This window comes from Protopterus annectens, chromosome 3.part0, assembly GCF_019279795.1.
Source record: "Protopterus annectens isolate FY-2018-M chromosome 3.part0, PAN1.0, whole genome shotgun sequence".
NCBI lineage: Eukaryota > Metazoa > Chordata > Ceratodontiformes > Protopteridae > Protopterus > Protopterus annectens.
This window is the reverse complement of record NC_056731.1, coordinates 466,026,827-466,048,716: the sequence shown is the minus strand read 5'-3', so window position 1 is coordinate 466,048,716 and position 21,890 is coordinate 466,026,827. Positions and strand designations below refer to the sequence as shown.

The 21,890-nt window shown below is 43.6% G+C and overlaps 1 protein-coding gene across 1 annotated transcript in view; it reads right to left on the bottom strand.

Moving 5' to 3' along the window:
- Positions 1-21,890, bottom strand: part of TRIO (trio Rho guanine nucleotide exchange factor) — a 5,137,669-nt gene that overhangs the window by 55,500 nt on the left and 5,060,279 nt on the right. The window contains exon 55 of the mRNA XM_044065600.1: positions 1,439-1,639. Within this exon, the coding sequence (XP_043921535.1) occupies positions 1,439-1,639 (201 nt within the window). The remainder of the gene's footprint in view (positions 1-1,438; positions 1,640-21,890) is intronic.

The following is a 21,890-nucleotide window of genomic DNA, read 5'->3' as shown; positions in this document are numbered from 1 at the left end:
TAATATACATGAAGATGCTTGTTATGTTAATTATAATTTGATTACTTTTACAAGAATGTAAATTTGCCTATTTCACAAGTGATAATTCAACAAAGGTGTTTGAAAAAAAAAAGATTTATCCCTTAACTGTTCTGTGATCTTGCCAAGCTTTCCTTTCATGTGCCCCCCCCACCCCCAAGGTGACCATTAAGTCTCCATAAATCAGACACTGACAATTCATTTCCCCTTGTACCGGAAAATTACCCCAGTGGTAGGGGGGTAAGAGCTGTCTACAGAGGTCATCATCAAACAGTCATGAGGGCTGGTTATTCCCGCAAAGGCATCCCGGCAATGAGTGTTTGTATGGCATAGCACTATTCTCTGGGAGGGGGGACAAGCTATCAGTGTCATGGGAAGGACTCACAATACCTTTATCCCAGCACTATACACTACAGCACAGATGCTAACAAAGGCTAAAACCAGGTGGTGGCTTGTTGAAAGCCCAGTCCCAGGAGATGATCCATAATGATGCCCTTCATCCAAGAGACTGTGGCTGTAAGCCTCCAGGTATGTCCCATCCACCCCCACAGAATGGGTACACCCACCCTCCCTGCTAGCTCTGTCAAGCACCCAAGTTGCTAATCAAACTCATGTTGTCTAAGCTGTAGTCCTCAATGCAACCAAAGCTGGCTCTGGACACTTTTTCCATCCTGGTTATACAGTGTGTGGTGAAGAACTTGTTGATCAGAGAAAAAATAACAGATAAGGAATGGCAACAGTTCAATTTTGCCACTACTAAGGTCTACAAAACAAGGTGATAGCCTAGATATTAACCAAAAGGACTCCAATGTTGCATCTGTGAAATCTGATGTGTTTTGTACTGTCCCTTTTAAAAACAAGTAGCTGAACAGCAGTTATGAAATGTATGTATGACGGTTTGACTGTAACATTTATACTTATTCTATGAAATTTAGTTGCAAGTGGGAGAGAAGGACGGATACATACAGATTACCTTATATATTGACAAGTGAAGTGTAAATAGCTGTATACTCTTTTCTTCTTAAATCAGTTAGTCCTTCTATGGTCAAAATCTATATACAGTGTGCAAGTAGAGTTGCTGGGTAGCTTGCACTGTACTTTGTTTAGAAAAAAAAAAGTAACACATTTTATTTACAAAATAATCGCTGGTATCTACATCAACTGTGGCTGTTGTGTAAAGATCCATGGCAGAGGCAATATGAATATGGTATAGGCTATGAGTAATATGACTCCATGCTGACATTTCTTAAACTGGGTACAAAACACAGAGATAGATGATTTCCATTGGCTGGATTCATCTTAGATATCATAATGTTAATGATTTTAAGAAATGCAACAAAATCATTTTTTACAACTTTGAAGTAATTTTTCTTAATTTTGATCTTAAAATCCTTCACGTCAAGATTAAAATCATACTTACACCTCTTGAACTAACACAAAGCTGCTGGGGGTCTCAAAGATGTCAAGGAGAGAGATGAGCTGTGGATGTTGCAGGCTTTGCATAATACTGAGTTCATAAACTACCTGGTCCCTTTTCATCAGCTTTTTGTTAATAAATTTTGCAGCTACTGTTTGCCTGGTTCGCTTTTGTTCGCATTTCTTCACAACTGAGAACCTGCCCCTAAATGGAGGTTAATTGAGGAAGAAGTGCATTAGTGGAAAATCTTAAATCATTCAGATGCAGTCGTGTGTGAAAACTTCATTAACAAATAATGCAGAGATACGAACATATACATTTTGGGTTCAAGGATGTAGAAATAATTACTGCCATTTGATAACAAACAATTCTACTGGAACAGCATGACACATCTTTGCACAAAATGTGCTCTCTGAACCACTTTACTACAAGTGACAAAGAAATGAATGAAGGCCTCCCTTTCTCCTGAACTTACAGCCTTATGACATATATTTTTCACAGTCAGGAATACCAGCTCTCATGAGATTTCTAAAGTGCTCAAGCTGTCCACTACTTACTGTGATGACAGGAGGTACTACCAAGCCTTGTCAGGAGAAGTACGGCAGTGGATTTGCAACATAACCCAGCACAGCTAGTTGGAATTTTGTAAATAATTATATGTCAGTTGTACATCAAACTGATTTGTACAGATGCTTTTGCTGAAAATGTATTTATGTTTGCTTGTGTTAAAATGTATGAACATTGTGCTCTGCTGGAAGGAAAAGAAATGTACAAGTACTACTGTAACTGAATTAAATGTATACATTGTAACAGCATATACTGAAAGGGAAGAGGTTAATCCACCTGAATTTGGAAAAAATACTTCTGAAATTAAATTACTTTATGGGTTAAGCCATAAAGATGTTATCCTACAGTTCTGAAGGGTGCCAGAGACGCAATGTCTGAACTAGAGAATAAGTTGTAGCCCTGTAGGAAGAGTGGAATGGTTTTATGGCTGTTTGACTTCCAGCAACTTTACCACATCTGAGCAATGCTCTGTGTGTATTACAGCACATATGTGCTAAACCCGGATAGCATCTAGTGGCAGGGGATAGTGCGGGAAACAGAGTTAGATGACTAGATGTATGCGATGTCAATCTGTACAAAAATAATGTTTTAATATTAGAAGAGACGGAAATCTCAGGAACATTCTGTATTCTGTCTTGAATCTGACAAGGGCCACTCACCCATCTTGCCTTGCTCTATTCAATAAGAAGGAACAGTACCTTCTTTTAGTCAACCAGGAATAGAAAGTGAGATTAGCTAAATATTGTTTTTCTATAACTGTGTGATACTTTCCATCTGTGTTATTTTTAAGGATCCCTGTGACTGAAACTCTGATGTTTACTATAAATAAAAATGTAGTATTTTCATGTTCTTTTATTATTTAATATATTTAAACTTCTCATCATGTCTGGTCCTTTTAGAAAAATATCTAGATTTTGAGAGTATTTGCACATACTTATTTGGTGACAACTCTGGACACTCCTGAAGGCCTTGCTGTTTGGGCAACAATGCCATTTCTAGTAATATTAATTTCACTCAGTATAATTGGGTACCCTTGTAAAAGCCTTAAAGAAGCTGGCAGGGGTTCTGATGGCAGTGATAACTACCTTATAATAGTCTGGGCAGAAAGGGGGTACAGCAGGTGAATCTGTGCAAACATTACCCAGGTGTGTGTGTGTGTGTGTGTGTGCGTGTGTAAATCAAATCCCAAAGAGTGTGTGTGTGTGCGTGTGTGTGTGTGTGTGTGTGTGTGTGTGTGTGTGTGTGTGTGTGTGTGTGTGTGTGCGTGTGCGTGTGCGTGTGTGTGTGTGAGCTGCTTGGAACAGGGATACAAAGCACTGGTTTCACAGACAGGGTGTGGAATGACTTCACTTGGAACCCCAGCTAAGGACTCAACTCTAAGTTGTGCCAGTGAGGAGTCTTATTGGGGGGGGGGGGTCTGGACAGATACAGACAGGAACCAGCCCCCCAGACTGATCGTGTTCCCTGGGTGCTCTTAAGGGAAACTGTGCTTGATGCAGCAGGTATGCATCTGGAAATAATGTGTATCCATTTGTATTCCAAGTGAACATGCCTCTTCAGTGTCAGTGGTGAGGATTCATGCTCCTTGATTACTGGCCCAGTGTGCGGACATCACTACATTGGTGGTACCTCCTTAAAAACTGTGGATCTCATAGTATACATTCACTTGCACCACTCTGACAACCTAGACACCATAAGAACTTAGATAAAACTTAAATTACCCTCCTCCTCCAGCTTTTTCTAATAACTATTTATCATTTATCATAGCAGTATCTTTTGGGATGTCATCCACCCCTGGTAACTATCATATTGCCAACACACCCCTTATAGGTGACCAAGTAGTCCGGGACATAGGGACACACACAGATAGCAATCTAGCCTTTGACCATTGCGTGTCTACAGTAGTGAGGAAATCATTCTATGTTGCGCAACTTATAAACAAAGGCATAGCATCTAAGTCCAAGGGATTCATTGTTACATGGTATTCGGCATTCATCAGACCTATCATTGAGTATAATATCCCTGTTGGTATGTACCTAACCAAGCACATCCAACAACTGGAACTTTCACAGAAAGAATACAGGCTGTAAGTAAAATGTCCTATGCAGGCCACCTCAAGACCCTATCCCTGTATTGTGTCTCCTACAGGCTTTTGAGAGAAGATGTATGCCTGGCATATAAGGCATTGTCAAACTCCACTCTGATGGACCTTCTAACATTATCCTCAAAACAAACAGCATCAGAATTACCTATTCTAAAGACTTAAACCTTGCTTGTGATATAAATATCACCTGCTGGAGAGAAAGAGGTATGTATCACAAAGACTACCCCTTTTATGGAACAGGGTGCCCCATCCATGTGAAGAGTTCCTCCCTAACCCAATTCAAGTGAAACTTAAGAAAATTGGATGGGGAACAGGAAATTCATCCCTGGTTTGGCGCCTTTGTCTCTAAAGGACACAGACAACCTGTAAATGGTTCACGTCCCAGGCCCCTGCTTGTAAATGTTTCAGCTCCTAAACCCCTGCTTACACTTATCAAGGGTATCAGAACTTGTCAGAGATTTGGGATGCATGGCTAGGCTTAAAAAGGCTGTTGTGGTCGTTAGCCTAGTAAACACACCTATTCACAAAGGACAGAGTGAAATATCAAATAAGTGGAAAAGCAATAACTTGAATGATTAGTAACTCTCTGCTGATTCTTTCTTGGTGCAGGCTTAATAAAGGCCCAAATACATCTACCTACAATCTACCACTCTTCATCTCAGCTCTAGCTGACATCACCCCTTAGAAGTGTTTTTATTTTCCAGCAAAATAGCAATAAAAGATACACATACTAAGATATGAAGCTGAACTGTCTGGGTATAAGCAAAGCAGAAATATTTATACTGTTGGTAACCTCCTGGCTAAATGCACAATTGCCTTTTCTAGTGAGTGCCCACAGTCACTGCAGATGCAGCCAATGTACATTATAGACTGTAAACCAAGATAACTTCAGAAATGACTTTGCTAAATGCTATCAAAATTGGCAGAAACCGCTGTGTTTAACAGGAAAGGAATACACTGTTACAGACTCAGATATGTATAGACAGACCTCTTTGGTGGGTTCGGGTTTTATGCATTCCATCAAAGTCAAGCACTTCTCTTGGAAGATTCCATATTAGCAGCCTGCCAGCCTCCCCCCCCCCCCTCCATCACCTGAACTGCACTTTCTACAAATCAAAAAACAAGGAATATTCAACACCTACAATACTAAAAAGTAATATACAAGTATATATACCAGTCTCCATCTACATTATTTTTGTACATTTTTATGCCAATGTGTGCACACATAGTTTTCCTTTCCTAGCATTGTCCTTTTCAGGGCTTTTAGCCTCCCTCTCTCTTCCCAAAACTGACTTTTAGTTAGCTAAGCTCAAGTTGGCAAGTTGTTATATGCTTTACAGAATATAACCTATAAGTAGCTTAGGCTACTGCAGCAGTGATCAATTTTAAGAACATATTAGCCCTTATCTTTCAAGCAGTACATTTGCACGTGGTGTTTGTATATTCTTTTCCAGAACTCTTGTCAATAATTTCAGAATTCAGAATTCTTTTCAGAATTCTTGTCAATAAAGAATTTACCTTTTAAACTTAACTTTGAGGTTTAATGCATAAACAAATTTTCTTTATGACTTTTCATCCCATGCCTTCTGACCATAAAGCCTCTCCAAGTTCCAGAACAGCCCCATTATTCAGGCAATCATAGGAGTTGTTTGGGTCCTTCAATGACATCTAGGCAATATACATTTTTCTTTTATTTATTTATTTACTTATTTAGAAGTCTTAGGCCCTCTAGTTGGATGGACAACATGTAACCCATATCACTGCTGGATTTCTACATCTCCTTTTGTATGTGTATACATCCATGTATCTACACAACCCCCCCCCCCCCCAAAATGTCACCTGGCTCACAGTCAGGGTTTTGCTCCTCTATGCCAAGGGATATGGTAGGGCATAAAGAAAATATCCTTACTGTGTTGATTAAAATGATCAGCAGCTAATAAATGTAGGCTGTTCTGTACAAATCTAATGCAGTATTTCACAAAAGTAAAGAATACACTAATGACTGTTGTATTTTCTTGTTAAACATGAGAATGCAACATTTCAAAATGTCTGATATCAAAAAAGATTCTGATTAATAAATTTAAATTCTTTTAAGTGAGTTTACATGGGGTAAAACTGATTTACAACACCAAAATATAAGCAAAAAGCCTGCAGTAGTTATGAACACATATCGTACATTTACCCTCCTGCAACTAACAATAAGTGGCTAGTAAGGCAGAAGTTACATTGCCATTGTGACTGTGATGTATGGGTTAACATTTAAGCTGATGAGTTTTTCAATGATACCCGAGTGGGGTATTGTATCGAAGGCCTTCGCCAGATCAAGGTAGGCTGTATGGACTGCCTTTCCCTCATCAATGGCTTTGGTGACTGTTTCGAAAAAGTCAACCAAGTTTAAAAGGCATGATCTGCCTTTGACAAAGCCAAACTGGGTTGGATCCAAAGTCTGCAAATTCCCTATGTCTTTATTTATGAGGTCCATTATGATCCTCTCCATGGCTTTGCAGATAAGGCTTGTCAAGCTAATGGGCCGGTAATTTCCAGGGTCGGTGGAGGCACCGCCTTTGTGAAGTGGGACCACAGTTGCAGTGCCACTCCTGGGCGTATCCAGAGGTAAGACTTTGATTAAACAGCTGTCCTAGCTGTGGGTTTAATTCATCATTGAGTTCGTGGAGCACACAGCCGGGACACCATCAGGTCCCATGGATGCTGTGTTTTTGCTTTGGAGAGCAGTTCTCACTTGCGTTGGAGATGTTTGGGGGCTGCAATCGTTTGGTATAGATATCTCTCCTTTTGGGGAGGGGAGACGTTTGCACTGAACCTGTCAGCCAGTATGTTGGCAATGTCTGTAGGATCAGTAATCTTCACATCATTTTGAACTAGTTCTGAGCATATCTGGGAGTTTCCTCCCAGGTTTCTAACATAGCTAAAGAAGGCCTTATGATTGTCTTTTGAGTCTTTAGCTATTTTCTCTCAAAATTTGCTTTGGATGATTTTATGAGAGCTCTTAGTTTTTTACTTATAGTGATCAAGGGTGTCTTACCTTTTAAGGATTTTGCTCTATCTTGTAGTAGCTTCCTCCTTTTGTTGTAGAGTTTGTTTATGGCTGGGGTCCACCAGACTGGACGCTTGCCTTTGGTACAAAGAGTCTTTGTTTTGCTTGGGATTGCCTTATCCATGCAGTCCTGCAGGTGCTGGTAGAAGGCATTTGTAAGTGATTCAGCGGCTAGAGTACTGTTTTCCGTCGGCTCGGGGGCCTTAAAGGAGACCACACTAGTCTTTAGAAGTGTGAAGTCGGCTTTCGAGAAGTTCTTTACTGTGGTCTTTTTTATTTCAGGTGGGGGTGGGATGAGGACCTCCAGCGAGATTAGTTTGTGATCTGATCATACATCACAAGATGGGTTGCAAACTGGCTGAGTGACAGAACCCACAGGGTCAGAGTTGCTGGCGCCATGTCAGACTCAAAGCCTGTCACAAGTGGTGTCCCACAGGGCTCAGTCCTGGGCCCACTCTTGTTTGGCATCTACTTTTCCGAAGTACAAGCAAACACAGGAGGGTTATGGCTGACAAAGTTTGCAGATGACTGCAAACTGGGCGCCATAGTAGAAAACACATCTGACACAGATATCCTTCAGAAGGGGCTCACAGAAACGGATAACTGGTGCCAGAGCCATGGCCTAAAGTTAAATGCCAAAAAATGCATAGTCATACCCTTCGGGAAAAACAAGGTTACCACTAGCTACCAAATAGGTGGCAATCCACTGAGCACAGAAGAAGTTATCAGGGACCTGGGGACCCAGGTTGATAGTAGTCTGTCATTCAACACCCATGTAGCTAAAGTAGTTAGGAAGACCTTCTACATTGCCCACCTTATCATGAAGGGATTCTCATCTAGATCAAGGGAGGTCATAGTCTCCCTTTACTCATCACTCATCAGACCAATGATTGAGTACAATGCCCCATTCGGAATGTATCTGACCCGACACTTGCAGCAGCTGGAGAGGCCACAAAAGTTCCTCACCAAAAGGATAAAGGGTCTCAAAATCTGTCCTATGCTGCCCGACTGAAAGAACTCCAGCTCTATTCAGTCGCACTGCTTGCTCAGAGGTGACCTTTGCCTAACATACAAGGCCATGTCAAACCCAGATTTGATGAATATGCTTCACCTCAAAAATCTAGATCCATCAGAGCCACAAGGGCGGAGACTTAATCCTCGACACGGCTATTAATAGGACGTGCTGGAGGGATAGATTCATCACCCAAAGACTCCCTATGCTGTGGAACAAAATCCCGGTATATGTGAGGCAGAGCACCTCGCTGGCCTTGTTCAAGAGAAATCTTGACCAATGGATGGGAGATCGCAGATATACCCCAGGGATTACCTCAGTGTCACTGCTCGACAGAGGCACAGCAAAATAATGGGTATAGTTCCCCATACTAAAGGGGTGGCGTAAGCCACAAAACGATGGGCTAGGCTTGTAAATGCCCTCGGGCAGATAGCCTAGTATGAACCTATGAACCTATGAACATGTGCACTGGTGTAAAAATACAACTTAGAGAAAATAATAGTCAACCAGGGCAATATGTGAAGCTATAGTAAATGTAGTATGCCACCTTATGGAAGGTTAGAAATAATGGAGTGCAATAACACGTGGGAGATAGAAAAGATGGATCAGGCAAAGAGGGAATATTGTCTTGCTAACAAAGAGTTTAAGAAGACAGTCACAATGGCAACGAAGGAGGCATCAGAGAAAAGTACAGTTGTGTACACTTACCATAAATGTAGATGTTCAAGTGTATTCACTGTTGCAGTCATTACATTTGGGTAATCTGCTGGCAGGTTGCCCTCAGTTGGCCTGATTAACAAAGTCTTAGGTCCTGTGTCGGTTACTGTCCCTTCTTCCATGACGTCAGGTCGTCAGGGGTATAAAACATGCAGCCGACGCCATTACATCAGTTTTTCTTGCCCCAGATGTCAGGTGCCCCCCAAATGGGGAGCAATATATATATATGTGTGTATATAATTTAAAACACAAAAAATATACCTCCAAACAAAAGCAAATACACCAAAACGGCTTTTATGCACAGTAAAAGAAAGGAGAGGTATAGTAAGAGAAAAACAGGGGGCTGGAGAGTGGGTAACCAGGACTGCAACAGTGAATACACTCAAACATCTGCATATATGGTAAGTGTACACAATTGTACTATGTTCTTCGTGTTTCACTGCAGCAGTCATTACATTTGGGTAGAATCCCACAGCTATGGTTGGGAGGATGGATTTATACAGCATTAGGATCAGCTATAAGGCCCTACAGGACAGCAGTGACAAAGCCAGCTCTGGATTTAGAGAAGAGAGGTAAATGGTAATGTATGGTGAACGTATGAACTGAGCTCCAGGTAGCAGCTTGTAGAATGTCTCTGGTAGGAACCCCTCTGAGAAAGGCTGCAGAAGTAGATGCAGCCCTAGTGGAATTAGATCTGATCCCCTTGGGGATAGGTTTACCATGGTGCATACAGCAGAAACGAATACAATGGATTATCCATTTGGAAATAGTCTGCTTTGAAATAGCCTTTCCCTCTGCCCCTGCAGCAAATGCCATCAATAGCTGTTCAGACTTTTTTAATGATTTTGTCCTGTTTAAGTAGAATCTAAGTTGTCTGTGTACATCCAATGAATGCAGAATCCACTCACCCTTGTTCTCTGGATTGGGGAAGAAAGTTGGCAGATGAATGGTCTGATTAAGAGCCACAATGGATACCACCTTAGGCATAAAAGATGGACTGGTCCTGAGAGCCACCCTGTCCGGATGAAAAATAATGAAAGGCTCCACTGCTATAAGAGCCTGTAATTCTGAAATCCTTCTAGCTGAAGTGACTGCTAAAAGGAAAGCTGTTTTCCAAGAGAGAAATTTTAGGTCCGCAGTAGCAGCTGGCACAAAGGGAGGTAGAGTGAGTTTTTCCAAAACAAAATTGAGGTCCCATGCAGGAGTTGGTGCTCTCCTGGGTGGTCTGAGTTAGGGTTTGGGCGGCAGGGAGTGGAGCGAGTGCCAGTCCCTTGTTTTGGTGGCAAGCTTCTGCCCACCATAGGAACTCTAGTTGCAGGCAAGGTATAATAGGAATCATTGTTTCCAGGCTGTGACAATGCTGACTCCATATACTTTTGAAGTACTACTGAAGTTTCCTCATATGCAGTCTTGCATATGGAATTAGAAGAATGCAGGAGGCCATGAACCCCAAGGCTTGCAGAATTTGCCTTGCAGATAGCAGGGTTTTTGTGGCCACCTGTTTGAAGTAAGTCACCAATTGAATTTGTTTTCTGGTGTAAGGTAAGTCATCTGGGCAACTGTATTCAAGCTTGCACCCAGGAATGTAATTTTTTGAGAGGGTTCCATTTGTGATTTCTTTTCATTTATGGTGTACCCTAGACAAGTTAGAACCCTTTTTAGAAAAGCCAGATGATTTAGAAGAATGTCCTTGTTTTCTGCCTGAATTAGACAATCATCCAGGTATGGATATATTTGAATATTTCTTTGCCTGCAAAATGCAATTACTGGAGCCAGGCACTTTGTGAAGACCCTGGGCGCAGTAGATAAGCCAAAGGGCAGTGCAAAGAACTGGTAATGCAAGTAGCCTGCTTTGAAGCGGAGGTATCTTCTGCAAGATTCCCCAATTGGGATATGCAGGTAAGCCTCTTTTTTAAGTCTAAAGTTAACCAACCAGGCATCTTTGCCTAGCACAGGTAGTAACTGTTGAAGAGTCAGCATCTTGAATTGTGTAATGTCCAGAATTATTTAGAGTGGATAAATCCAGAACTGGATGCCATGATTTGTCTTTTCTGGGTACAAGGAAAAGTCTTGAATAGAAACCTTGTCCCTTTTCCTCTTCCGATACTGGTTGAATACCCCCCATATTCATGAGGGACAGAACTTGTTTCTGGGCCTCTGCCCACAGATTTGGGGGCAGATCTGGCCATCCGTTTGGGATTAGCAACGTGCGGAAATGAAATCTGTATCCCTGGGATGCTATATTTAAAACCCACTTGTCCGGGGTAATCAGTTGCCAGTTTTGTGCATGAAGTGCCAGTTTTCCCCCCAAAGGGGCGGCCAAATGGTAAGTGCTTGGTGATTGTAGAGGAAAGTCATTGAGACTGTTTACCATAGGGAGGTGCCTTGTTGCTTCTAGATTTGGAGGTGGAGGCACCCCATTGTTTTGTTCTAAAAGCTCCTTGTGACTGAAACTTGGAGCCTTTGGAATGTCTGGATTTGACTTGAGCGGCTCTCGAGGGAACTGGAAAGGAACAGTTCTTAGTAGGCCACTGCCTACTAAATCTGGGAGGCTGCACTTGTAAGAAACTTTCACAGTTTGCATAGATTTAGCTTTATCTTCCATCTTTTTTAAAACTCTTCAGCCTTATTACCAAAGAGACTGTCCTGTGTAAAGGAGCATCCAACAATTTTACTTAAACATGGTCAGGCAGATTTTGCTCTTTCAGCCAAGCATGCCTTCTTATCACAGATCCAATTACAGCAGCCCTGCAAGAGGCCTCCAAAGAATCAAAACCACATTGCAAAGTATGTTTTCCAACTTGTTCAGCTGAATGTAATAAATCCTGCAACTCTATTTTCCACACAGTCAGAGATCAACATAATTTTCTGTTTAAGTAGTCCCATGACATGCCTTCGATATTTAAGCATATGAAATTGACAGTTTAAAGCCCTGACTGCCAAGGTTGCAGACATGTAAACCTTCTTACCCCATCTATCCAGCACCCTGGAATCTCTATCAGAAGGGGTAGGATTTTTAGCAGTAGAGGCCTTAACGCCCCTGGGACCCTGAGAAAAGGTTTCAGGATCAGCAGTAGGGTTTTTGAAAAGGAATTTGTGGGAGTTAGGAACCCTGTAGTATCTGTCTGGCTTACTAGGAGCTGGAGGCAGAGAATCAGGAGTCATACTAGATTATGAAAAAACAAAATCAACAATGTCTAGAACAGGAGGTATAGCCAAAGGCCTATGCTGAGGGAGAAGAAGAAAATCCCTACGTCTCTTTTTTGATTCACAGAAATCCTGACTTTCCCAGTGGAAATGTTCCCTTAAGGTATGTAAAGTTTCTCCAAAAGAGAAATCCTCAGGGGGAGAAGCAGAAGGGATGGAATCTTCTGCATCAGAGTCCTCATATTTAGGTATAGATAAATCCTGTTCAGTAGGAAAATCAGAAGAAATAGATTCCTGATCTGAAGAGTCATAGTCAGTGCCTTGCATAGGCCTCTTAGGAGGAGGGGGTTGGCTACCCCTGATCAAGGTAATTAAATCTTCAGCCATTTTGATAATTTGTTTTTTAGGCATTGGGGCCTGCACATATGGTCCAAGCATCGGTTTTTTAGACATAGTGGTAGATTTTGGCCTTAGTTTTGAAGATGGCGTTGGTTTAATATACAAATTCTTTGGTCTGAAAACACCATCAGAAGCCGGTGCCTGCACAGCGGCTCCGGACCCATCTAAGGTAGAGACATCCGCAGGTTCAATACTTAAAGCATCTCGCTGCATACCGGACTCCGAATGGGTCTCAGTAGAGGCCTGCGAATCAAAAGTAACGGGTATCAGGGGCTGCGAAAGCCGAACTGGCGACTGGCTTAGGAGAAGCGTCGTCAGTTTTGGACCTCAACGGTCTGTCTCTGTCTTTTTCTTTCCGTTTTTTAGGTATTCCGGTAGTCGGATTGCTAACCAATGTCATTTCTGGATAGTTAAATCGTGAACCAAAATATTTAGAAGCAAAAGTATACCGACGTTTAATAGTGCATTGATTAAATCTAGCACAAAACCGACAGCATGGCACGTTTTGATCAGGGCCTAGGCAAGGAATACAGTACAAATGAAAATCCTTATGAGGTATTTGCTTCCCATAAGTAATGCAATTATTAACTTTTACTGACATCAGTAAGGAGCAAGAAAAAGTTTCCCCAATGGGGTACTTAGCTTTTAGTTGAAGACTTCAGTATTGAAACTCGAAAACTTTTAGTTATGTACTTAGCATAACTTCGGATGTATGGGATCCATCTCGCCTACATTCATAACTGATGGGTTCGGAGCCGATCCATCGGCTCCGACTCGGCCACTATACAATAGAACGAAGTCTCTAATTGGCTGGGCTACCCCTTATCCCATAACGCACCACGCCTGCTTCCCCAGATCTTGTTTGTTCGCTTTCATACCTACATCCAGACACAGAGATATAACAGCAACTGTAACAAACTAAAGTCCTTCAAGAGAAAGAACTCAGTAGTACAACATTTCCTCTAAATCCAATGGGAATGGGGAAGGAGGGCAGGTACGTATGAATGTAGGCGAGATGGATCCCATACATCCGAAGTTATGGTAAATACATAACTAAAAGATGTAATGGGATGCTATCTCGCCTACATTCATAACTGATGGGACAGCATCCCTAGCACCTAAATCCTGGGTGGCTCATTGGAAAACACTCCTGAGAACTGTGGAACCAAAGGAAGCTCTACCTCGAGAAGCCACATCTATCTTGTAATGAGAAATAAAGGTGTGCGGAGAAGTCCAGGTAGCGGCCACACAGATATCATCTATCGATAATTTGGAGTGGAATGCTACAGAAGTAGCCATTGCCCTGGTAGAATGAGCCTTAACTGGGAATGGTAACTCCTTGCCAGACTGCGAATAGATGAAGGAGATGCAATCTTTAATCCATTTGGCTATGGTGGTTTTAGCCACTGGTTGACTCAACCTATTTTCTGCAAAGGACACAAACAGCTGATCTGAGTTCCGTGTCTGATTGGTCCTACTTAAGTAAAAACGCAGTTGTCTGTGAACATCCAACTGATGGAAAATATATTCTGCACTATTAGAGAATTTAGGAAAAAACACAGGGAGCTCCAAGGATTGTTGAATGCATAAGGGGGATGCTACCTTGGGTAAGAAAGAGGGATTTAACTTGAGAGACACTCTGTCTTTGTGAAAAATCAAATAAGGGGGATTTAGAACAGAGAGCCTGAAGCTCTGAGACCCGCTTGGCAGAGGTTATTGCCACCAAAAAGGCTGTTTTCCAAGATAGAAATTTTAAATCACAAGTAGCTGCTGGTTCAAAGGGACGGGCAGTTAAAGAAGCTAGAACCATATTCAGATCCCAAGGGGGCACAGGATGGGCTATTGGGGGCCGAAGGAGCCACGCTCCTTTAAGGAAAGATTTGCAAAGCCTGTTTGCCATTAAGGAAGGCTCAAAAGAGACATGAAAATTAGAGATAGTCGCCAGTTGGACTTTAATTGTGGAAACTGAAGAGCCCAAATGGAACAAGGAAGCCAGGTATTCTAAAACCTGAGGTACTGGGGCGGTAAGGGGATCTATGCCTTGTTGCTGGGCCCAAATAGCAAACCTCTTCCACTTACTGGAATATAGTTTAATAGTGGAAGGTTTGTGAGAAGAGGACAATATGTGGATGACGTCTGGAGAAAGAGAATTATGTCTGACTAAGGTTGGAAGTGGAGTAACCAGGCTGCCAACCTCAAGGACCTGAGGGATGGATGAGACTGTCCCAACTGATGAGTTAACAGGTCGGGCACTAGGTCCAAAAACCATGGTCCGTCCACCGCATACCTCAGAAGGAAGGGGAACCAAACCTGACGAGGCCAGTATGGAGTGATCAGAATCATGTCGCTTCCTAGATATATCGCCTTCTGTATCACCTTCGGGAGAAGGGGAACTGGAGGGAAGGCGTAAAGTGGACCGGGGGGCCAACTGTGGGCTAGAGCGTCCCTGGGAATCTGCCCCTGAGAGGGAGTCAGAGTGAAGAACTCCCTGCATTTTGCACTGTGAGGGCTGGCAAACAAGTCGCAACACGGGAGGCCCCACTTGGCGAAGATGTTTGCAGACACCCTGTCGCTGAGGGACCACTCGTGGGGCAACAGGAGGGTCCTGCTCAGCCTGTCTGCAATCACATTGGATTTCCCCGGAATGTGCGTTGCCAGAAGGAAACGCTGAGTAGAAATCGCCCAATGCCACAATCTCATGGCCTCTCGGCAAAGAGGGTAGGACCTGGTTCCGCCTTGATTGTTTATGTACCAGACTACCAACATGTTGTCAGACAGAATCGCAATAGTGCCCCGGGGGAGAACATGATGAAGTGCTTGCAACACCAGTAGCACCGCTCTCATTTCCAGGATATTGATATGTAGGTGCGTTTTGTGAGCCTGCCACGTACCTTGGACAGATCTGTCCAGATAATGCCCCCCTCCACCCTATCTGGGAGGCGTCCGTGGTCACCGTGGCAATGGGAGGCTGAAGGGCAAAGGGTCGCCCCTGGTCCAGGTTGCACCGAAGCAGCCACCAACGTAAGTCCCGACGGCAAATTTCCGTAATCTGGACTAAGTGGTTCAAGGGGAGATCCTGAAAAGACCATTGAACCGACAGTAGCCATTGCAGCACCCGCATGTGCAGCCTGGCTAAAGGGACTAGTAGGATAGTCGAAGTCATCGTGCCCAATAACTGCAGAATCAGTCTGGCCTGAACTCATGATCTGGGTAGCAAGGTTTGAACCTGAGACTGCAGGACATGAATCCTTTCTGCCGGCAAGAATGCCCGCATTCTTCTTGTGTCTAAGTCTGCGCCTATAAAGGTAATACGCTGAGACGGCTGCAGCACAGATTTTCCCCAACTGAACGTGATTCCTAATGAATGACCCAAACTGACTGTGGTCATAAGCGCTCGAACTAATAGATGCTTGGTGGTGGCAGTAAGGAGCCAGTCGTCTAGATAGGGAAACACTTGGAATCCTAGGCTTCTCAAGTGAGATGTCACTACTGCCAGACACTTGGTGAACACCCTGGGGGCTGTGGTGAGACCAAAGGGCAGTGCTCGGAACTGGAAATGACTGGTTCCCAGGCAGAAGCGTAAGTGACTCCTGGACTCTTGTCTTATCCGGATGTGATAGTAAGCGTCCTTGAGATTTATGGAGCACATCCAGACATCCTTCTCCAATAACGGGAGAATGGACTGAAGGGTGACCATTTGGATTTTTTTTACAAAGCGATTCAATGATTTTAGGTCCAAAATGGGCCTTAAGTCCCCTGTCTTTTTTGGCACCAAAAACAGTCTTGAGTAAGTTCCTGATCCGATCTGGTCGGCGGGGACAGGCTGGATGACTCCTTTTCTTAGCAGCTTTGAGACCTTGACCGCTGCTTGATCCCGCTGACTGGGTGGCACATCCGAGATTTTCCTCGTAGGAGGAGGGGGCTTGATGAAAGGGATGAGATGGCCTCCGGTTATGGTTCGGAGCACCCACTGATCCTTGATGATAGATTCCCAAGCCTGTGGGTGTTCATAAGCGACCCCGACTGGCTCCGGAGATGCGCAGTCGGGCCACGTCTCAGGGACGTTGAGTGTAGGATTGACCACGAAGGGAATCATGGTCTCCAGAATTTCGGGGGCTTCTGCCACCTCTGGGGCGGCGCCTTCCTGCATTCTCCCCCCCCCCGCCTCTAGAGGGGGAATCACTCGGTGGAGTAGGGTAAGACCTTTGAGATTTTTTGAACCACATTTTCCCTCCTTCTCTGGGCCTTGCGGTAAGGTCTAGAGGGAGCGGAAAAACGGGCCCCGACGGCAGTCAAGGTCTTGCCCTCCTGCTCGCATCGAGTCAGTGTGTCCTTCACCTTGGATCCAAACAAGGAGGACCCATCAAAGGGGGCGTCGGTGAAGGAAGACTTAAAGGCCTCCGCAAAGGGACACAAGCGTAACCAAGCGTGTCTTCTAAGAGCCACGCCAGTTCCCGCTGCTCTACTCGCCCGTTCGGCCACATATGAGATGAGCCTCATGGACGAGTTGACTATCAAAGATAGGGTAGTCATCTGGGCACCAACAGTTTGGGCTAACACCTCAGGAAGGTTACCCGTAAGAGACTCACCTAACTCTCTGAGGAGGTCTCTTTGGAGCCTGGTAAAATGACAAAGATAATTCAGTGACGGCAGCGTAAAGGCCGCTGAAGAGAGGGTACGCTTCCCGTACCTATCCATGCTCCTGGAATCCTTATTAGGAGGGTGAATAGACGTTGAAGCCTCTGCCACGTCTTGTTGAGTGGCAGATGCCATCACCATCGCATCTACTGCAACTCCTTTTGTCAAAAATTCCTTTTCAGGAGGGGCTGAAAGAAACTTGTTAGGCCTAGCAGGTACCGGTTCCACAGAGTCAGGGTGTTCCCACACCCTTCGAGAAACTAAATCTGGCAATTCATCGAAGGGTGGAGACACCCAGGAGGTGGAGGGCTGGGCCCCAAATGCCTTGAGGAAAACTGACTCCTCTGCGGAAGGGGTTTTGGACTGCCAATCGCCTCTATGTCTCAAGATCTCGAGGATATCTGAAAATGAGACGTCATCCGAGGACGATTTAGGGGACCCCTCCACATCATCGAGGTCAGAATCTGATGCGATAAGACTCATCCTGGGAGTCAACGTGCTTCCTCTTGCACAATTTTTTCCTTGGAGGTTCATCTGAAGCGGAATCAGAAGGACCCCCGGGAGAAGGGAACCCCCCAAGGGGGTATCCTCAGGCTCTGGGGCCTCGCTGTCGTGGGGGTGAGTTACACCAGAAGCACCAGTTCCCAAGTCTAGGGACGGTGAAGTAGAGACTTGCCGAGCCGGCAAGGACATGGCCAGCGCACTCCTCATGGCCTCAAAGGCAGGACCTCCAGACTCTACGGAGGACACCGGCTGAGAGACCACTACGGTACCGGGAATCCCCACAGCCGACGCTCCGAGGGGGAGACTAGGCACCAAAGCTACCAGTTCCAAAGTGTTCCCCTCGGCCCCGACAGAGGAAGTCCCGGTACCGAAGCCTGATGCTGAAGACAGGGTAGGAATGATGGTCAGAACCGAGAGACTCCGAGGGAGTCTCGGTTCCGACTGGACAACTCCGCTCCGCTCTACCATCACCGACTCCAACGGCTCCGAGGAGGTTGGAGGAGGAATCGGATGTGTCGAAGTGGGAACTGGCTCCGGAGCCGAGTGGGCTGGAGCAGAGACCATTTTTGCAAAGACCGGGGACTGGAAAAGCCTCTGGATAACTCTGTCCAAATCTGAATCAGACAATCTGGAGGATTTAGAGGAAACAGATGGGGCCCGAAATGACTTCTCTCTCTGTACCGATAGACCAGGGGACCAGCTCCGAAACAGCTCCAACACTATCGGCACCGGGTCCGGAGCCGTATGTATAAGTATCGGCGCCGAAGGAGACTTCGGGGCCGAGGGAGGAGAGTCTGAGCTGCACACCTCCAACGGCTCCGAGACCAAAGGAGCCAAAGCAGGTGATTCGCCTCTCGATCTCCTAACCTGCGGCTCCGACACCAATGGAGCCGAGGAAAGAGGTACAGAGGCAGACCCTTCCACCCGAGGCTCCAAAGCCATTGGAGCCGAGGAAGAAGACGTCGACCTATGCTTCTTGGAAGTCGGTTCCGACGGGCTGGTCGGAGCCGACGACCTTTTCTTTTTAGAAGCTGGTGATGAGGGAGAAGCCAAAGCTTCCTCAAAGGAGGGCTTAATAAGGCCCTTAAGGATCAATTTATTTTTACGTTCTTGAAGGACCCTAGAGGAAAAAGCATGACAGACACTACATGTTTCCTGTAAATGTTTCGGACCCAAACAATACACACAAACAGCATGGCTATCAGTAATAGACATTTTGTAATTGCACTTGGTGCACTTTTTAAAACCTGACTTTTGTTCTTTAAACATCTTTCATCGACACTAGAACAATAACTTTAAAGTAGGGCTCGAGCCCTTGACTCAAAAACGGGACTGGCCCGAGCTACAGAAAAAAAAACAAACGGACAGAAGCCCTCTAACTAAAAACGGGCTTACCCGACAAGCAAGACGTACAATAGGACGTAAAACACAACTCCAATAAGCAAAAATCACCACATTAACTCACAAATAAGGGCAAGGGCCCTCTAACTTAAACGGGCCTTGCCCGGTAAATAAATAAAATTTCAATCACACTGAAAAAGTTTAACACACACACGAGAAGCTGTTACAAAAGCTGTTTGTTAATTTAGTGAAGAAACCCCTAGGTCAAAAGATCAAAAAGTAGTAAAAAAACACTTAGCTCCAGCCAAGTCGAGACCACGTCTAGCTTTGAAAAGCGGCAAACGAGATCTGGGGAAGCAGGAGTGGTGCATTATGGGATAAGGGGTAGCCCAGCCAATTAGAGACTTCGTTCTATTGTATAGTGGCCGAGTCGGAGCCATCAGTTATGAATGTAGGCGAGACAGGATCCCATAACATCTAAAATTTCAGAGGTCGGCAGACCAGCACTTGCGAAGTGCTTCTGCTTTGGGCACCGCGCGGCAAGAAAGACTGATGTAATGGCATCGGCTGCATATTTTATACCCCTGACGTCATGGAAGAAGGGACAGCAACCGACTCAGGACCCAAGACTTTGTTAATCAGGCCGACTAAGGGCAACCTGTCAGCAGATTAGCCAAATGTAATGACTGCAGCAGTGAAACACGAAGAACATCTATACCAGCTTCTGGAAAGTGACTTAGCAGATGGTACAAAAGCTCTATCAAACAGCAAGGCAATCACGAAGAGAAAAAAAAAGACAGCTGGCAGACACCACTCACAAGGGACTGCAACAATCTGCTCACCAGTCACGAAGACAGATGGAAGGAGTACTTAAACAAGTTTCTGAATGAAGAAAACCCGATATAAGCTGCACTGCTGCATGCACATATACAATAAAACAGGAAAGAGAATCCACAAAGTGTACTTAGGAAGCTAAAGTCAAAGAAAGCAACAAGGCTCAGATGAAGTCACTGCAGATATGAAGAAAATATTGTGCACTATAGGGAAGACATGGCACTTGATGGTACACACTTGCAGTATGGAGAAGTAGATGTAACCCAGATAATTGCAGAGTAAGCATTTTACTGCCAGTGTACAAGAGTAAATGAGATATTCACAACTGTAAGGAGTACAGAGATGACATAATCCTGCCACACCGCATGAACCTATGAAAGTGCTGGAGATGATGACAGATTAACATGACACAGAAAATTAAGATAAATATGAGCAGTTTTCCATTAGGAAGCAGAACAAATAACCTGATATTTGTAGTTAAATAGGTAATGGAGAAGAAGGCGGAGATGAGAAAATAATCCAACTGGGCCTTCTTGCAGTTGGAGAAAACATATGACAAGATCCCAAGAAACCTTATTTGAACAGTCCTGCAATGATAAGAAGTTCTGGAAACACTGGTAAAACTAGTGCAGGTTAAGTACACGGAACCAATGACAAGTATGAAAAGGGTCAATGGTGCTCAGTACTAAGTTGGAAAGATTCAACACAATAACCATATGATTAAATAAGATGGAAGAAGAGAGGGGAAGAGAAAAAAAGCAAAAGTAGGGGTTAGATATCTAGACAACAGACATAGTAAAAGGAGATTCAGAAGATAGGAAAGGCTCAAAAGAGTGACACTGCTCAGCTTGACAGTCTTAAGTCTACAGTGAAAGGTCTAGGCAGGAAAATGAAGCAGTTGTAAGGGTGTAGACATTGCTGGTAAGTGTGTGACATGAATAAATCTTGACTGAGTCCTGAAAAAACTGAAGTGCTGGATTCAAGATAACCTGAATAATGAGGCTGTTACTCTAGTAAAATGTAGTGATAGTTTATGGCTTATCTAAACAATCTTGTCTTGGTTTGAGATTTACTGTGGGTTGGCCTGGTAAAAAAAGTTTTATTTGAATTTATATTTTATTTATTACCACTGCTTTGCACTGTTTATAGGAAGGAAAGGATAGCTTGTAGACAAGATTATTTACTCTGATTTAGATTTTGTTGTTTTACCTTTAATTTCCACTGTTTTTGTTAAAAAGGGACAGGTTTTAGAAAGGCAAACTCTAGCAACCCAAGGGACTTATCGATAAAGCCACACAGACTGCACAGAAGACAATCCACTGCTTATCTAACAATCATGTCTTGGTTTGTGATTTGATAGTTACTGTTAAAAAGAGTAATAAAAATGAATAATAGTAAGAAGAAGCTACTGCATGCATTCGAGCGCAACGTACAGAAATACCAGCTTTTGTTCGACTTTCAGAACTTGTACTGTCAAAGCAATAAATTTACTGTACTTAAGTATTTAGTTGTACAGTGCTTGTGTGACTTATCTCAAAAAAATTAATTTAAGTTCTCTTTGAATTCTGTGGTAACTGATTTTCCTAACTGTTTTCTTTTATAATTTTTTATTCATTTGAAGCTGAATATGGAATCCTTAAATGAGTATACCATTAATGATTTGCTAAAGAACAAATATTTTGTAGAGTGTAATAAACACTATATATATTTAAGGGTAACACCTGATAACACTGGTGGGTCTGTGTACCTCACGTCAAAAGCTGGATGATTTGCTTACTATTATTAGTAGTACTCCAAAAAAAACACAGTCCACGTACCAACTCAACAAGGACAGAAAAAACACACTGAACAACTAGAGAAACAGTCGCCATCCACTTTTACTGTGTTCCTACTACTTCAGCATCAAGACTTCCAGGGAAAAATCATGCACAAGAATGGTGTGCTTTATATACATTTCACTACATTCATTATTCAATTCAATTATACAATAATTGAACAATTAAACTGTGAGTCAAGAAAGTTAAAATCTAAAGTGCATCCTGAACAATAAAGTACTTCAGAAACTTTTAAAGTGCATCAAAACATATAAAGTACAACCCCTTACATTCCTATTGCATTTAACATTATAAGTTCATAC